The sequence below is a fragment of the Podarcis bocagei genome (genome assembly GCF_964188305.1).
Source record: "Podarcis bocagei genome assembly, chromosome: 14".
Taxonomy (NCBI): domain Eukaryota; kingdom Metazoa; phylum Chordata; class Lepidosauria; order Squamata; family Lacertidae; genus Podarcis; species Podarcis bocagei.
This window is the reverse complement of record NC_138139.1, coordinates 10,728,401-10,745,184: the sequence shown is the minus strand read 5'-3', so window position 1 is coordinate 10,745,184 and position 16,784 is coordinate 10,728,401. Positions and strand designations below refer to the sequence as shown.

General features: G+C 38.4%; 1 protein-coding gene across 9 annotated transcripts in view; it reads left to right on the top strand.

The window, feature by feature from the left end:
* The window catches only part of LOC308573235 (unconventional myosin-IXa-like), a 192,305-nt gene that overhangs the window by 82,276 nt on the left and 93,245 nt on the right, over window positions 1-16,784 (top strand). For 8 of the 9 annotated variants that reach the window (XM_081169965.1, XM_081169961.1, XM_081169963.1 and 5 more), the window contains 8 exons: window positions 723-864; window positions 1,985-2,180; window positions 7,537-7,644; window positions 12,300-12,375; window positions 12,534-12,677; window positions 13,571-13,610; window positions 14,690-14,812; window positions 16,385-16,465. In XM_081169965.1, the coding sequence (XP_081026091.1) occupies window positions 723-864; window positions 1,985-2,180; window positions 7,537-7,644; window positions 12,300-12,375; window positions 12,534-12,677; window positions 13,571-13,610; window positions 14,690-14,812; window positions 16,385-16,465 (910 nt within the window). The remainder of the gene's footprint in view (window positions 1-722; window positions 865-1,984; window positions 2,181-7,536; window positions 7,645-12,299; window positions 12,376-12,533; window positions 12,678-13,570; window positions 13,611-14,689; window positions 14,813-16,384; window positions 16,466-16,784) is intronic. The other variant, XM_081169962.1, reaches the window with a different exon arrangement.

Genomic DNA, 16,784 nt, shown 5'->3' with positions numbered 1-16,784 from the left:
GCCCTGGGCGTGGTGCCAAGCGCCATTATTGGTCAGTTGGCACTGCACCCAGGGGAACGCCCTCTGATTCCTGCCACCATTGCCAATTTGGCAGCAAGGGGACAATCTTGCCTTCAATAGGCTGGTTCACAGAGGAGGGCCGGGGCCTGCCCTCAAAGCTGCCTGCCTGAGAAGGAGTAAGCGGACATCTTCATTTTATGCTATTGACTATGGTGCCAAGCCCCCTCTTTCTTTCTGTGTTACCCTTCATTTTGTCTGAATTTTGATATACATACACTGTGTGTGACCAAACATTATGTTGATTTTTCCTGTTATTGGTCTGTTTGTTTCTTTTTTGCGACTGTATACCATTTACTGAAAGGAGGAGAGAAAAACAGTAAACACTTAAGCAATAATGCTCTCTTCACACACTATTCTTTTCCTGCATGAAAACAAAATTTAAAAATCCAATTTGTTTGAAGCGTGATATGAGCGTAGTTTTTGCTGTGATGCGAATATGCTGATCAAGCCGCTACTCCTTTGTCTCCCCACTAAGCTGCCCAGAGATGCTTAGTGCCTGTGTGCTGGAAAAGGAGAATGAAAAACCAATCAATTTTAGCTCTATAGACATGTTGCTGTTTTACTAATTATCTAATGATTTGGGAACTGAATATATCCATATGTTTTATAGGAATACATGTATTATAATCATCAACTAAAAACATTCTCTTCTCTTCATTCAGTTTCCCACAAGCCACAAATCAAACGCTACTAGACAAGTTTAAGCGTCAACATGAAGGGAACCTCTACATTGAATTTCCAGCTGTAATGGAACCTGCTTTCATCATAAAACACTATGCTGGAAAAGTTAAATATGGTGTGAAGGTCTGTACATTGTTCACTGCTAACATTTTCTCTAAAAATAGATGCAACTCTTGCTTTTAATATTTGAAAGCCATAATAATGCCTTTGGAGGCTCTTGTTGTTGAATTAAGTGATCCTTATCATAGAACCATAGAATTGTAGAGTTGAAAGGGACCTTGAGGGCCATCTAGTCCAACCCCCTGCAGTGCAGGAACCGCAACTAAAACAGATGGTTTATCACCTGTAAAATGGGGATTTCAACTTCAGTACTGTAAGTTTTGAATCTGCACTTTTACTTTTTCTCTTCCTGTATTTGTGCCAATATTGGAACTTGGTGGATTGAATCAAGAATATATGCACTTTAACATAATCACCTATTTTGTTTTTCCTTTTTATCCCAGTTAAAGCTGACGTTTCACCATAGTTACCTGCATATAAGTTCCATTGTTTTGAATGGAACTTAATGCACCTGAATGTGAGCATGTGTATGGCCTAATTTTTAAATGAAAATATCAGTTATTCTAGCACAGCCCACCTACAGTAGGAAAAGCTTATCATGTTCATGCGCACAAACAGAGCACATGAAGAACATGTGTACATTGTCTTGAGTTTGAGATTATTATACAGTTCTTATAGGGAGGTGTAAGAGCATAAGTGAGATTCCGTTGCATTCTTGTCATTCCATGATCCTATTCCTATTTCCCAAGTTTGATTGCTTTCTTAGGCAATGTTGGCACTGGTGACAATGCATATTTCATCTAATTTGTAAATGCTTCAAAAAGTGCTAGAGAATAATGCTAAGCTTGAGGAACGTCTTAGAACCTGATTCGGCCAAGCAGCTTTAACACATGCATTTAACAGATGTACAGCATACTATTGAGCATATATTATTGCCCGATTGTAGAAATCAAATGTTTTGGGAACATAGGAAGTTGCCTTATACCAAGTCAGGCTTCTAGTTTATCTAGCTCAGTTGTTGTACACTGATAAGCAGTGGCTGTCTCCAGGGTTTCATGTAGGAATCTTTCCCAGGCTTACCTGAAGATGTCAGAGATTGAACCCAAAACCTTTTGCCCTGAAAACTTGTACTCTACTACTTCAGGACTTGCTGAACACTGTATTTCATTTCTTTCCTCTTTAGGATTTCCGGGAGAAAAATACAGATCATATGCGACCAGACATTGTCGCTCTCCTAAGAAGCAGCAAGAGTGCCTTTATTTGTGGAATGATAGGAATTGATCCTGTTGCTGTGTTTCGTTGGGCGGTCCTCAGAGCTTTCTTCAGAGGTGTAGTTGCATTTAGGGAGGCAGGAAGGCGGCACATTGAGAAGAAAACTGGTAGGTGTTGTATACTGTAACTATCTTCATATAAAATGGGTTCGTCCAGAACCTCTCAAAGGTGTCTGCTGTGTCTTTAAGGGCTAGTCTCCAATTTCAGATCTTGCATTAAAAGAAATCAAGGTTTTATATGCTTTACATCTGTTATTCCCCCCCTCCCCCAAAGCTTGTGGCACATAAAAGATGAACCTCATGATCCCATGAATACAAAAATAAGATGGATCTTAATAGTTTAGGACAAACTATTGTGTGAGCTTTTGATAGTCTTAAAGCTGATTAAACATACCTAATAGGAGTGTTGATAGTTTTAACTGAGCCTGTTGTTGTTGTTGTTGGCAAAGTCTGAATGCATAGAACATTTAGAGATGATTTCTAAAGAATAGGTAGATGGATTTTATTTCCAGTCTTAGCACCACAGCATCACAATACTACTCTAGAAAACAAAGACCTCTTCCTGCCCTTTAAGAGTAAAAGACAGCATTTCCCCACCATTCTAGCACTGGTGTGGGAATCACTGTAAATGCTGTCATTTCACTTTGCCCAGAATGATCTGGGCAAAGTAAAATGCAGTTTATTCAAGCCACTACCACTCCAGCACCAGAATGGGGAGGGCTGGAAATGCTGTGTGCAACAGAGGTGCTGTGTGATGGCATGTCTGGTAAGTGCATTTCTGTCTGTGTGTGCATACATTGGCCATGCCCACCACTAGCATGGGACTCTTGGTTTGAAAAAAGTCACCCCTCTATTAACATTTATAAAACAGAGGTCATTTTAAAAGTCCTTTTGCATTTAATCATAACAAAATTAATTTCTCCCAGGCTGTTTGTTTGGGGCCTGCTGGTTACTCTGAACTGGGCTATAGTCATCTTCTTGTCCTGGTTCTCCTTAAAACCTTTCTATAACCTAACCTCAACCCCTTTCCCCCCAAAAAACTACATTCTAATGGACTCTGAATCTGTAGCCTTGTATATTTGAGGATATTTTGCTTAAGGTGCGCACAGTATTTTGTGAGGCTTGTCCTTGTTTCTCTCATGTCTGCGTTTTGGGGGCCTTTTTCTTTTCGAAACTGAAAACAATTAGCTCAAAACAAATCTGTAAAAGATCGTCTTTGGGGAGATTCACATTGAACATACTCAAATGCTGTTACATATTACAATTTGCGTGTAAGCATTTGTACTAAAGAGCATTCAAAAAATATTTGGCACTTAATTGCAAGTTACTCAGGATATTAGTTTTGCAAGTATGCTTACAAATATTATAGTAAAATCTGGCTGCTGCTAATTTAGAAATAGAATAATGGAATTGTGCCTGATGTTCTAGTCTATTTCACAGTAATTTTCATATGCTCAGCTCTTCCAAGGGTATCATGGCTACCAGTCAGTTTGTTCAAGAAACCAAAATGCAGATTTTGTGGCACAGGTACTAACTTGTCTATCAACTACATAGCTAGAAGAGCAAGAATTTGGGCTATTGCACAAGGTATTGTTTTCATGTAGGATGGTGGATGTTTTCACTACAGATTTATATGACACAAATGTGTGTTTTGCTGTGAGTGCATATGCTGAGAAGCTATATTGGCAAAAATATACTCATATATGATGGTATACAGCCTTTCCATGTTTGCTCTTCTTTCATTTTTTGGCAGGGAGGGGGGATGTCATGTGAGAAACAAAACCTAACCTACTTTCACAAATATCCAGAGTGTTAACTGTGTCAGTCTCTTGCAGCTTTTATTATTTATAAGAACTAAACACACACAATGCAGATTGCTGTGATCTTATTCCTAAAAATGGGAAACTCAAAGGGAGAGGGGAATAAGAGCTTTCCTTTTGGACAAATGAAAATACATTTTTACAGATGCTAAAAGGTTTTCACTCTGGCCAAACTACATGTTACAAATGTACAATGATAGGAGTAGCTGCTGCTTGCATGGGTGGGTGGGAAGGATTATTGGGTCAGATTAGTCATATTGATTTGTACTGGGGGTGGGGGAGGAGTAGCTTCCACTAAGAAAAGCAGCTTTCAGAGGGGGCATTTTTCAGCGAAATAGTGGTAAATTTTCTAGCCAATTCAAATCTAGTTGGAGGCAATGATGGTGTGAAAAATTAAACTTTGGACCCTTGTAATTCATCTGTTTTTAATTGTTACAAATGTACCATGGAGAATATCTAAAAGCATTAAGTGGAATAGTCAGGGCTTTTTAGTTTCTTGCACCTGGTATAGCTTGAACGCCTGATGTGAGCATTCCACATCAACTCTTAGATATACTTCCTTAATCATATACTGCTGTTCTTTACAAGGGTAGCTTTTATCTACAGGTGTGTGGAACATCTCATGGACAGTCAGAAAGCAATAGGAAATATTGTCTGAGAAAGCTTCTACAGTTACATTTATGGTACATATGGAAAGTATCTCATGCCTATGTCTCGTTCGTTTTAAATCACTTTATTTTGTTCTTTCCGTGCCAGTGATGTTGAATATTGGTGCTGTGCATTAACTTGAAGTTAATATTTATTTGCAGTGTTTTCTTCTGTAGCTTTTTGTACTTCTGTTTATGTAGTTTAGCTTTTCAAATACATCTGTTACGTTTCTAGAGTTGAATGAATGCAAGTGTCTACAGTTTGTGCTTTTCTTCTCCTGACTCAGCAAGTGATACTGTAGCCCTTCTACATTTATAGTAGCAAACTTTCATCCTGATAACTGAAAGTAAAAAACAAACATCACATTTTCAAAGTTCGTGTTTCAAATTTTAGTGAAGAAAGATTTGCATTCCACACTAAAAATTGATTAATATATCTCACATAAAAATGATCCACATTCAAGTGGGCCTGTGAAATCATTATGAATGCAAACCCTGGCTTTTTAAATTGTAATATTTAGATGATGTAGAAAATTTCAGGCAAAGAATTTATTTCCACCATTGTAATTTCCCTGTAATAGTGGTCCTGTATCATATTTTGCTGTAGTTCTTGGTTCATCCTCTATCTTAACCATTTGTGTTAGGAATATGCTGCAAGGTTAAATAGCCACCCTTCTCTGTTACACGAGACTGTTTTAAGTATCTGGCAACTCTTTCTGTTTTGAGCTATGTTTGTGTAGCATTTAGCTATCCCATGTTACTGTCAGTATAACCCCTATTATGTAACCATTTCTGCTGGCTATTGATGGTGAAACAAGGCTAGTAGTTAAAATGGTATAATGTGAGGTAGACTGCCCAGTCAAGATCATAGAATAAATATGCAGCATCCCCTTTAAAATGAACTTTTTTGTGGTCTGTCCATATCTAGACTGCAGCTGTTCTGAAATTTATTCAGTTTAATCCATTCCTTCGGTCAGTCTTGCATTCCATTTCACCATCAAGGTTGCTTTCAGACAACTTGTTTGTTGAACATTCATCCTGATTTGCTTCTACAAAGTTTGCAGGGAAGTTATATGATGTGGGCTGTTAGTCCTAAGCTTTTTGGTATTGCAACCCACAATTCCAAATTTGCTTGTTAGGATGGTCCATTGATTTGTTGTCACATGAATTTTGGACCTGAGGTCTTCAGCAGCTGTCAATTTCATGTGTTTAAATTGCAAGTTCGCCTATCTAATAACCACTATTTGAGGCATCCAAGCAAAAATTTACTTAATACCCTTCACAGTGTAGAATTTGTTGAAATATTTATAGTACTTGCAGTTATTCACAATTTTTTTATTTTTAATGGGAATCACCAGTCAACTGATTGCAGGCTATTAATTAATAAACTATGAAAGTTATTCTAAAAACAGGTGATTAAACAGACAGTGTCAAATATAATTAATGAAAAAGTTCATCAGTAGGATGGCTGAATTTGCATTTTTCCAACAAGTGGGTCAGTGCAATGTTTGATAGTTGTCAGACATAGTCTGAGATCAGTATTGATAGATAGCTTGCTACTGTCTTCATAGCTGTCATTGCTGAAAAAACCTGTATTGCAAAGATAAGCACAGAGACTGATTCAACAAGCTCAGGATACTCAGTGGTAACTGAGTAACCAAGCAATTTTGGTAATTTGAAGCCAGATTTTAAATAGCCTCACTTCCAGAAAAATATATTTGATGGTCCAATCACATGATAGTTTCATGAATTGTTCTTTTTGCACAAGTACAACTTTGTGACATCACTCAAATGTCTCTGTTTCTTCAGCAGAAAAGTCTTGGGCAAACTTAAACTATACAAACTTCAAATCTCCCTTGGCTTAACTATGAACTAAACCTTGTGGCATATCTGCTGACGATTCCTCACAAGTTGTTCATACAGAGAATTATTTTGAGTGTCTGTTGTGCCTGCATATGAGAGGTGAACTGTAATAGTCACTCAAAACAACACCCTCAACACGCGCCTTGTGGTGAACCATCTCCAGATCTGCCACTAAAAATCAGTTCCCAAGTGTTACAGTGCAAGACTTGAGCCTTTCTGATGTTTGGTTACAAACATAAGAGGCACTGCCATTTCGTCTTTATCTTCCTGATTATGTTGTAACAACAGTAATATGAATCAAGCCCAACACAAATAATAACTCATGATGCTTGAAAGTAAAAAACTGTAACAAAGAGAGCGTCTAGAATAAATTATGCAGATTAAATAGGCCTGTCCTGTATTATGAGAGTCCACATGTAGAATCTGGCATAGGATTTCTGCAAGACTGGAAGTACAAGATAAGTAATAATTAGAATTATTGGAGACATGGATGATAGTTTTCTGTTTTCAAGATTAAAGCCCTAAGAGCCACATAAAAGCAATAATTGTTATGATTTGTTTTGAATTCCACATTTCAGCAGGCTATACCTAATCTGGAAATAATTCACAGCCCACATCAGATACACATATTTATAATAATCAGAACAGCTTTTTTAAAATGATGCATTAGGCAATGCCCTTTGGAAAATGTGATCCTAATTGCTAAAGGGTAAGTGAGCTCATTAATCCCATTAAACATAGAAATGTCATGCTATTTTATGAAAATGCTATGATAAAACTGTTAACACATATCATGGCCATGCATTATAAAATGCAGTGCTGTTTCATTGTTGATTCCAATTTATAATTCATTATTTTGGCTGCAGCTTTATCTTTTCAAAATACGAAGGGAAGTTGCCCAAAACCCAGCAACTTGCCTTACAACGATCCAGTAAAAGATCAGTTCATCTCTGTCTTGTGCACTCCTCAGAATTGCTAGAAATGGTGAAATTACTGTCCGTAGGCAGAAAGCACCCATCACTTTTGAACTATTCTGTGTCAATAAGGCAGTTGTCCGCACTGTTCTTGACTCTTCGTTGGTTTCTGCTTATGTAATCTTTCTCTTTTCTCCATGTTTTTGTTTTGCTTCCCAAGGGCATGATGATGTGGTTTTGAAAAGTGTGGATAGTTTTAGCTTTCTCCATCACCCAGTTCATCAGAGGAGCTTAGAGATCCTGCAGAGATGCAAGGAGGAGAAGTACAGTAAGGCGCCATATCCCACCATCTCTCTGACATGACACTCACACACAGCAGGAAATGGAAACCAGGAGCATACTTAGTAGCAAGGGTGGGCAGCCATGCTTGGAACCTTGTAATGCAGAACCTGAAGGCATCTTGAATGACAAGACCTGTTAAAACGTAGGAGGGATCTTAGTGCCCTTACTTGGGAATTTATAGGCAGGATGGGCCCTAGAGGTTTGAGTGGATGCTCTGAATCCTGTTTTTACCTCAGTCATAAAGATTTTTCCAGCATATAAACCTGATTAAGGCATGGAGCCATTTTACCGAAGAAACTGTTGATTCTATCTCCTAGGTATCCCAATATTTTAGTTAAAAGCTTTTCATTAGTGACAGCCTTTAGACAGAGGAATAATCTAATCTGTATTTATTCTAGCTAGATTTTTTTTTTTTGCAAGATTCCACCAAATTCTGGTGCCCTCTTTTTTTATATAGTAGTGTCTACATGTGGATATAAATGTATATACATCTTTTTAAAAAAGAAAACGCTCCACTTTTTGAGAACTCTAGTGCAATGTAGAATAACTGTTCTGCCTTTGGAGGATTTCCTTCATAGAAGAGAATAGATATGCACTTGGTCTCCATTTCCTTCTCCTCACTTCCGTTTGTTACATAATGAACTAGTCCTGCATGAAAACCAGGCCCGTTTGCCTTTGATACTAATGATGGCTGGATTTCTGTTGTGGGAGGAGCAGGGATCTAGCAGCATGAAACATAACACCCTCTGCCATAAAGAGTAGCGCATGGTGTTTCAGTGTTACAATTAAATTGGGAGCCTACTGAAGGGTACCTTGATGCTAACTTGCTCATTAAACAGCTTTGCATATGCAGTAACCATTCCACCTTAATGATCAGGCGCATCACCATTTCAGACTCTTGAAACAGGAGATATTTTTTTTAAAAAGTTTCTTTTCAATGTTTGCCTCACTACTTGGACAGAATTGATTCAGCTTTTCAGTGTGTTGGGTTCCAAGGAAGACTGAAACCTTGTTCCTTCATAGACCTCCATTTTTGCATTTGTGCTGTAATGGCTTATAGAGACGCCACATCGCTTCTAATCTTAATAAAGGAAATGCCTTTCCCTCATGTATATGTTGTGTATCTTTTGGATTACCACCCCCCACAAAGGTTGGTGTTCCCTCTGCAAGGGGTGTGGATGGTGTTACCCTATAAGAAGAGCTGAACGGATGGTGTGGTATGAACTGAGTTGAAGAAGTTGTATGAGTCTTGTATTACATGGATTTTCCCCACTGTGTTTGAATATAAGAATATATAATTAACAAGAAAAAAATGTAAAAGCGTGCTCTGAAATCAGTTTTGGATGGAACAGCGTAGGAACTGCTCTGCTGGACAAAAGGTCCGTCCAGGCCAGCATTCTGTTTCCAGCAGCATCAAACCAAATGCCTGTGGGAAGCTGGAAGTCAACAGCCTTCTCCTGTTTGTCCTCAGCATCTGGTATTCATCCCTTTGTCCTCCGCATCTAGCTCCATCTAGTCAAGGGCAATAGTTGTTGATTAGGCCCAATGAATTTTCCCCACCTTTTTTAAAAAAAGTATCAGTTAGTGCTCTTCGCAATAGCTGGTGCTAACAAAATCCATAAAGTGTTTTACGTTTTGTGTGAAACTGTGTTTGTCCTGAGTCTTGTGCTAATCAAGTTCATTGGGTTAGCTCGAGTTCCAGCATAGAGAGAGGAAGAAAAAATGCCTTCCTTTTTTTTAACATCATTCATAATTTTAAGTCTTTGCTGTGCCCTTCCCTGATCTTGCTTCTAATTCAAAAAGTATGGAATACTTCCGCCTTTTCCCATTAGGGAAAAAGTGCTTCAACCCCTCAGTTACTTTAGTCGCCCTTTGCTTTTTCAAGCTCTACATTATCCTTTCTTAAGGTGACCAGAACTACACACAAGTGTTTCAAATGAAGTTGCACAATAGATTTTATATAAATATATTAAGATACTGGCTGTCTTTATCAGTTTGCTCTTACACTGCATCTCAATAGCCATTTTGTTGCCCATTCGTCCTATTTGGAGCTTTCCATGGGGAGAATGCAGATTTACCAAGCTGTAGCTTTGCCACAGTGTGTGCGTAACCACTTGTTAGGCCAGCCATCCGTGTGCTGTGTCACATAGTGAGAAGAAACTTCCGACTCTTGCTTCTGTGAATTTCTAATCAGGTTTGGAAGGCATGGTATGATTTTACAGACAACTGGTCACCAAGTATTATTGATTGATTCATTGATTAATTTATATACCACCCTTCATCCAAGCATCACGGGGCAGTTTACAATATAAAAACACAAAAGTAGTAGTTAGGTCACACTGCTATAACTTTTACTTTGCAAATTATTTTTGGTACACATCCGTGGTCTGCTTGGGATTCTTCTGTCCTGAACAATTTGCAAACTTCTGCAGACCTCACTCCTTATTCCATGACTTTAGGTCCTTATGAATCAGTTACGTAGCAGTGGGTGCGATACAAATCCTTAGGGGATGGCATTTATTGCTTTCTGTTAATGTATTTGAATGCTTCTCTTCCCCCACAGGGGACTACTTATTTTCAGAACATTACAGTAGCATATTATGAAGCAGCCTGCACATATGACACTGGTTCTGACTCATATGCTTGTGTTTCTGAGTCTGGCTCAAAAGTGCTGGTTCTAACATAAAAAGGGCCTATACAGCTCAGGACCCTGATACCAAATGGAATACCTCCCTTCACTTGAAGATCATGTGAGAGAAGATCAGAGGGTGGCAGCAAGGGAGAGGGGATATTTAGTTGTGGCCTCTAATTTATGGGATGCTATTCCCAGGGATGCCTGCTTGCTCGGCACTAACCACCTCCCAGGCTTTTGAGAGAGTATAATAATCATGCTTATTGCTTTTGGGGGGGGCAGTATTTTATGGTTAAAACCCAATGGTTATTTTAATTTGTATATGTAAGTGACCTAGAGACGCTTTGTATAAGGTGGCTAATAAATTGAATAAATATTATCCCTCGTTGCTCTTAAATCATGAATGATGCAATTCATGCATAGTTGTTGACAAAAGGGCCTCACTAGCAGCTCTTAAGAAAATTCAGTGGTATTCAGTGGTCATGGAAGAAATAATAAAGTTTACAAATGCTAATTTAATGTTTTGAAAATGACTAGGCTCAGAGAAGATTACATTGCATGAGTGATTCTTGCCAAACACAGTAAGACTGCTCACCTTCAAATCTCATCATGAAGCTAGAGCTTTAGCTTATTGAATCACCTTAATTTATTAATATTTATTTATCTCGTCAGTAATCTTTTCATGTCCTATGGGTATACTATGACTGAAAGAGTTGTTATTATTTGCTCAGTTTTTTGTGGGTTTTTATTTTGCTAATTAGGATATTTGTGGCCTTATTAAAAGCAATAAGTCATGGCTTGACTTCTAGCCAAGTTTGTGTGGGGTGTATAATATATATATATATATTGTACTTCCCTTACACAAGGGTATATCAAAGGGAAACAAACCAGTAAATTTATTTTGCAAATCTAGTTACCTAAAATTTGGGGTCATTCCATACCAGATGATTGGGTTCAAAGGTTTCAAAATTGTTAAACCAATCTTATCTGCCAGTTGACTCCCTTTATAAATCCAGTTTGAGGATACTGAGTGTTCTAAATGCTGAATATACATTATCAGCTAATCTTTAGAAAACCCTGTAGATTAGGTCAGTTCTGTATCTGATTTGTTATGACATGGTGGAGGAGGGAAATAGGAACCAAGAATTTCCTGATTCATTTCTTGTCCACTGTACTGCACCATCTCTGAATACTTATGTTAGGGTTAGTAATACAGGTTAGAATCCCCATAGTTTTGCATTTCAGTTGAGACTTTCAGGCCCACTTAAGGCAAGCCATGTTTGTGTTAAATTCTGCATTGTATGCTTTGCAATAGATGCAGTAGCTTTTAAGATGGAACAGCTAAGAAGTGTATCTTCTATTCAGTAAAATGTATTGAACCATAATTCTGGGCTTTTTAAAAGAAAATACCCAGACCAAAATAGTGAACTTTGTTCCTGGTAGCTCTGCTACCAGGTTGGAGGTTGTCCAAGCACAGTATATAAGAAAGATTTCCAGTTAAGCTATTAATAGAATCCAGAGGCTTACTTCTGCACAAATTTGTGGTGTTCATATGGTCTGCATTGTTCTACTTTTATAAGAAGGAGAAAGCAGCTGACCAGAAAGGATCTTTTACAGATAATAATCTTATTGGAGGTGTGGCTCTTAGTTGCAATATTTTCCTCCTATAAAAGCTTTCCCCTCTGTGTTGTTTCTTGGATATAGAGATGTGCATCTTTTAAAAATATATATTTTAAGTACGGCTTTATATGTAGGATTACAAGTAAATTTTGTGGCAAACGAATTTAGGACATCATTTCTTTATTTTAAGAGCTTAAGTCAAATATACCATTATTACCAGCCATGGCTCCTCGTTTATGGTTCCTTTCTCCCTCCCACCTCCCCCAGTTCCCAGCATGTACCATTTTCAGCACATGTTGCAGTCTGATTTTTTCCCCTCCCAAGCTGGTGCAGAGAATTTATCTAATGCTAAATAGAATGTTAATTTTTTTGTTGATATGCTGCCACAGGTATTGCCCGCAAACGTCCCAGAACACCACTTTCAGATCTGCAAGGAGTTAACACTATCAATGAGAAAAGTCAGCGGTAAGTCAGATTGTGTGATAAGTGAGATTTCTAGAGCAAGAGCTTTACATATGAAATTGTGACTTTGGAAAGTTACCTTTTTACAAAAAAAAAAAAAATACCTGGTATATTCTTTGTGAAATCTAAGCAATAAAGTGTATTTGTTTCCCACATTGCAGTGATATGTATGGAGTTGGTTGGAACAGCAAGATGGGCGTGCGACAGAGCAGACTCTCCAGCCAAAGCAGTTTCCTCGACAAAGATGGGATATTTGTGAATTCAACTAACAGCAAACTCTTGGAGAGAGCCCATGGCATCCTCATGTTAGTTCATATTTGTTCTTTGTTACAAAGATAAATTGATCTCTAGGGATAGCAGCAAACATGGGACAAGTTGGGGTAAGAGAGGTCTCTATTACCCTTCAGCATTCATCACCCAAGGCACACAGATTTACAATTCAAAAATCCTCAAAAGTGTATCTTAAATCTGGATGATGAGGCAGACTGCAGAACTGGGACACTTTAAAATACATGGAAGCAACCTTTGAACAGTTCTAGGCCTCCATTACTCTCTTCTGGTCTTGGGAGTTGACCAGAGACTCTGATCAGTAGAGCCACAGTTTTTATTATGAACATTTAATAAATTAAAAGGGGTTCCTGTGTTACACAAATCTCCTTTTAGGTACTTGTGAAAGTATTGTAATCACATCAATTATATTCTCTTTTATAATTTCCAAATACCCCTTCAAAGATGCAGCTGGAAGAATACGGTATCTGAATTAATTGTCAAAGAATGTCTGCAGTTCTAAAGAAGCTTGTCACTAGGAGTTGAGTGGGTTTGAAAAAAAGATGTGTGAAACTTGCATTTTCAGTTCAGTGTCTCTTCAAATAGATCAGGCATAGGCAAACTCCGGCCTTCCAGAAGTTTGGGACTACAATTCCCATAATCCTTAGCTAACAGGACCAGTGGTCAGGGATGATGGGAATTGTAGTCCCAAACATCTGGAGTTTGCTATGCCTGAAACAGATGCACACACTTCCACAAGCAAGAGTGCGAGGGACCACATAAAACCAGCACTCACTCTAGATTTGTTGACACTGCACTAGTACATGCTTTGCCATTACACCAGAAGCAAATGTTTTTCTCATGAAAGTTTACAAATTAGCATTAACATGTCCCTGCTGCTTTAATATGGATCTTTGTTGCTTCTTTCTAGGCGAAACAAGAACTTCAAAGCCAAGCCTAACCTTCCAAAGGTGAGAGTACTAGAGCTAGAGAACCTGAGCTAACATATTTAAACTAGATTAATTTCACAAATGATGCTGTTTTTTACAAGGCTATTCCTTTTTCATAAGCATACAGAAAGTGTACACTGCCCATGAACTCATAGTGTGGTTTTCACCATGTATACAATTGATGTACAGTGGTACCTCTAGTTATGAACTTAATTCGTTCTGGAGGTCCATTCTTAACCTGAAACTGTTCTTAACTAGAGGCGTGCTTTCACTAATGGGGCCTCTTGCTGCCGCTGTGCCGCTGGCACACAATTTCCATTCTCTTCCTGGGGCAAAGTTCTCAACTCGAGGTAACTCTTCTAGGTTAGCGGAGTTTGTAACCTGAAGCGTTTGTAACCAGAGACATTTGTAACTCGAGGTACCACTGTATGAATGTGATGGGCACATTTGCAAACCAGATAAACTGCTGTGAGCACTGCAAACCAGATAAACTGCTGTGAGCACCACAACCACAGAGATTGTTAGGTTTTGAAAAAGGGGTTTTACTTTTTTCAAGTGGAGTGGGAGGGTGGAGGCAGTGGATTATTTTCCTGGTGATTTCAAATGGGATTGCATGGGCCCTTCTCCAGCTATAATCCCCAGGAAGATCACTGCCGCCCCCCAGCAGCAATTAGACTTTGAAGAGGAACAATTTCAGAGGCTTACAGCTGGAGGGTAGAGATTTATTCTTTCCTTGATAGTTGAGACTCCCAAAAGTAAACTTTGCACTTCCAAACTGCAATTGGGCTTGAAAAAAGCCTTCTATTGAATCATAGAATCATAGAGTTGGAAGAGACCACAAGGGCCATCGAGTCCAACCCCCTGCCAAGCAGGAAACACCATCAGAGCACTCCTGACATATGGTTGTCAAGCCTCTGCTTAAAGACCTCCAAAGAAGGAGTAATCACTGTATTGGCTACAGTGGAAGCCTAATTTCAGCAGGGGGAGGGTGGGACAGAGACCTGTGGGTACCATACTCCACTGTTGGTTTCTTGCAAAGATTTGTGCTTATGTTGGTTCAAATTTCTCATAACCAAAGTTATAATCTTTGTGTTTCTTAGCACTTGCTTGAAGTGAAATCGCTCAAGCACTTGACGAACCTAACTCTCCATGACCGTATCACAAAGTCTCTTCTCCACCTTCACAAGAAGAAGAAGCCTCCAAGCATCAGTGCCCAGTTCCAGGTAACTTGCCACTGTTAATTTCATGAAGTTTAACTTAAGGAAAACCATGTGGAATATCTATTTCCAATGGAAATAAAATAGGGATACTAGATGGACTGGAATGCAGCCTACTCTTCATTTTAGGAAAAAACAACAAGAACAACAATTGGTTGTAGTTCCCATTTTCTTTATTATCCCTGGTTGTCCCATTCATTTTTACATCACAGTCTTTTTTTCTTTCTTTTGGCCAACTAGTAAATTTTCTAGTTCCCTCTGGGCATTTCCAGCATTATGTAAGTCAACTCAGTAACTGACTCGCATTAAAGAAAAGATTGTTGCAAGCCAAGCCATTTATGTATGGCTTAGATCTTCTTTAAAATCCCTTAGACATCAATCAGCCCTTTGGGGTCATAGCTACCATAACACAGTAGTAGAATATATGCGTTGTGTGCATCATGTATCGGCTTCACTCCTATTACCTCCATATTTTTTTTAAAAAAAGTCAGAGGTAGCTCAACTGGGAAATAGAACTCTGATTCAGATCCTGAAAAGTTTCTGCCAGTCAGTGTAGACAATACCAGGCTAGACTGATTAATTGTCAGATGTGATATACAGTAAGTCAAAGTGATATGATTATATGACTTTATACTTTGCATAGGCTGTGACTGCTAACTCCACAGATGCCCATATGAGTCCTTAATAAAGTTCAGGACATAAATTGTATGTCAGTTTGAAATTTTTGAACAGTATAGTAATTACCCATATACTTTCTGCCAAAGCTGTTTTAATTTCAGCAGTACTATGCTCTCTAAATAGCTTTAAGTAGTTTTCTAACCTTCTTTAATTAAAAGCCTTTATTATTTATTTATTTATTTCAGTGCTTAATCACAATAGTCTATAAGCAGTGTACACTAGACACAATACGATAAGTCCAAAAATTATCTAACTGACACTTGTCCAGGGCCTTCTCAGCATTTCCAAGTCAGACATTACAGAAAAATAGAGTTGGCTATCATCAGCATACCAATGACACTTTGCTCCCAAATGGCTTCATGTAGATGTTAAATAGCATTGGAGACATTATAGTGCCCTTTGGCACCCTTTAATTCAAAAGCCAAGTGGTTCAGGTATGCTCATCCAGAGCTGTCTTCTGAAACTGTCCCTGGTGATAGTCTGTCCCCATCAACAGTCTAACCGCAGAATTTCCACAAGCTGGAGCCTCCAGTCCAGGCCTATAGGTAAGCTGAACACCTTGTCTCTTAAGTAGATAAATGAAGCTGAATTTTGAATAAAATATGCAGCATTCCAGAAGAAGAACTGCTAAGGGACATGTATGCTATTGTTCTGATCCATTGACGTGCTTTTGAAGATTTACATATATGTACTTAATGCCATTATTATGCATTCTATAGGAAAGCCATTTTCATGTCTTTGAATGTCTACAATAAGAAGCAATATTATCACAATTTCTATTTCATATGTGTGTTAAATTACAGTTTAAAAATAGCATAAGGAGAGGTTTGGCAACATGTTATTTTCTTACCAAAATAATTGTTGCAGAAGCCAACTCCATAATTTTATTTTCCACTTTAGGCATCGCTTACCAAATTGATGGAGACCCTTGGCCAAGCAGAACCCTATTTTGTCAAGTGCATTCGCTCCAATGCTGACAAGGTAAATGGCTCTCCAATCCCAAGTAACCCACAATGAAAATCAGTTTTGCTGGACTGTTACAGCCAATCCAAATAACTTGATTATACTAGCCATTGGCCATGACAAATCTGAATAAAAAAATAAATAAATGTAAAGGGGTGCCATGCCCTTTTGATCTTTCAGATCAACATAGCAATAATCCTCAGTACCATCCTGCTATACATCAGGAGCAAGGATTCAGCTAGCAGTGGGGTAGGTGAGCTGTGCCCATATAGTTTCAAATAGTACCTGGGTAGGCCAGTCTGAAAACTCAGGAGACAGATTTTCACAGCCTTCTAGT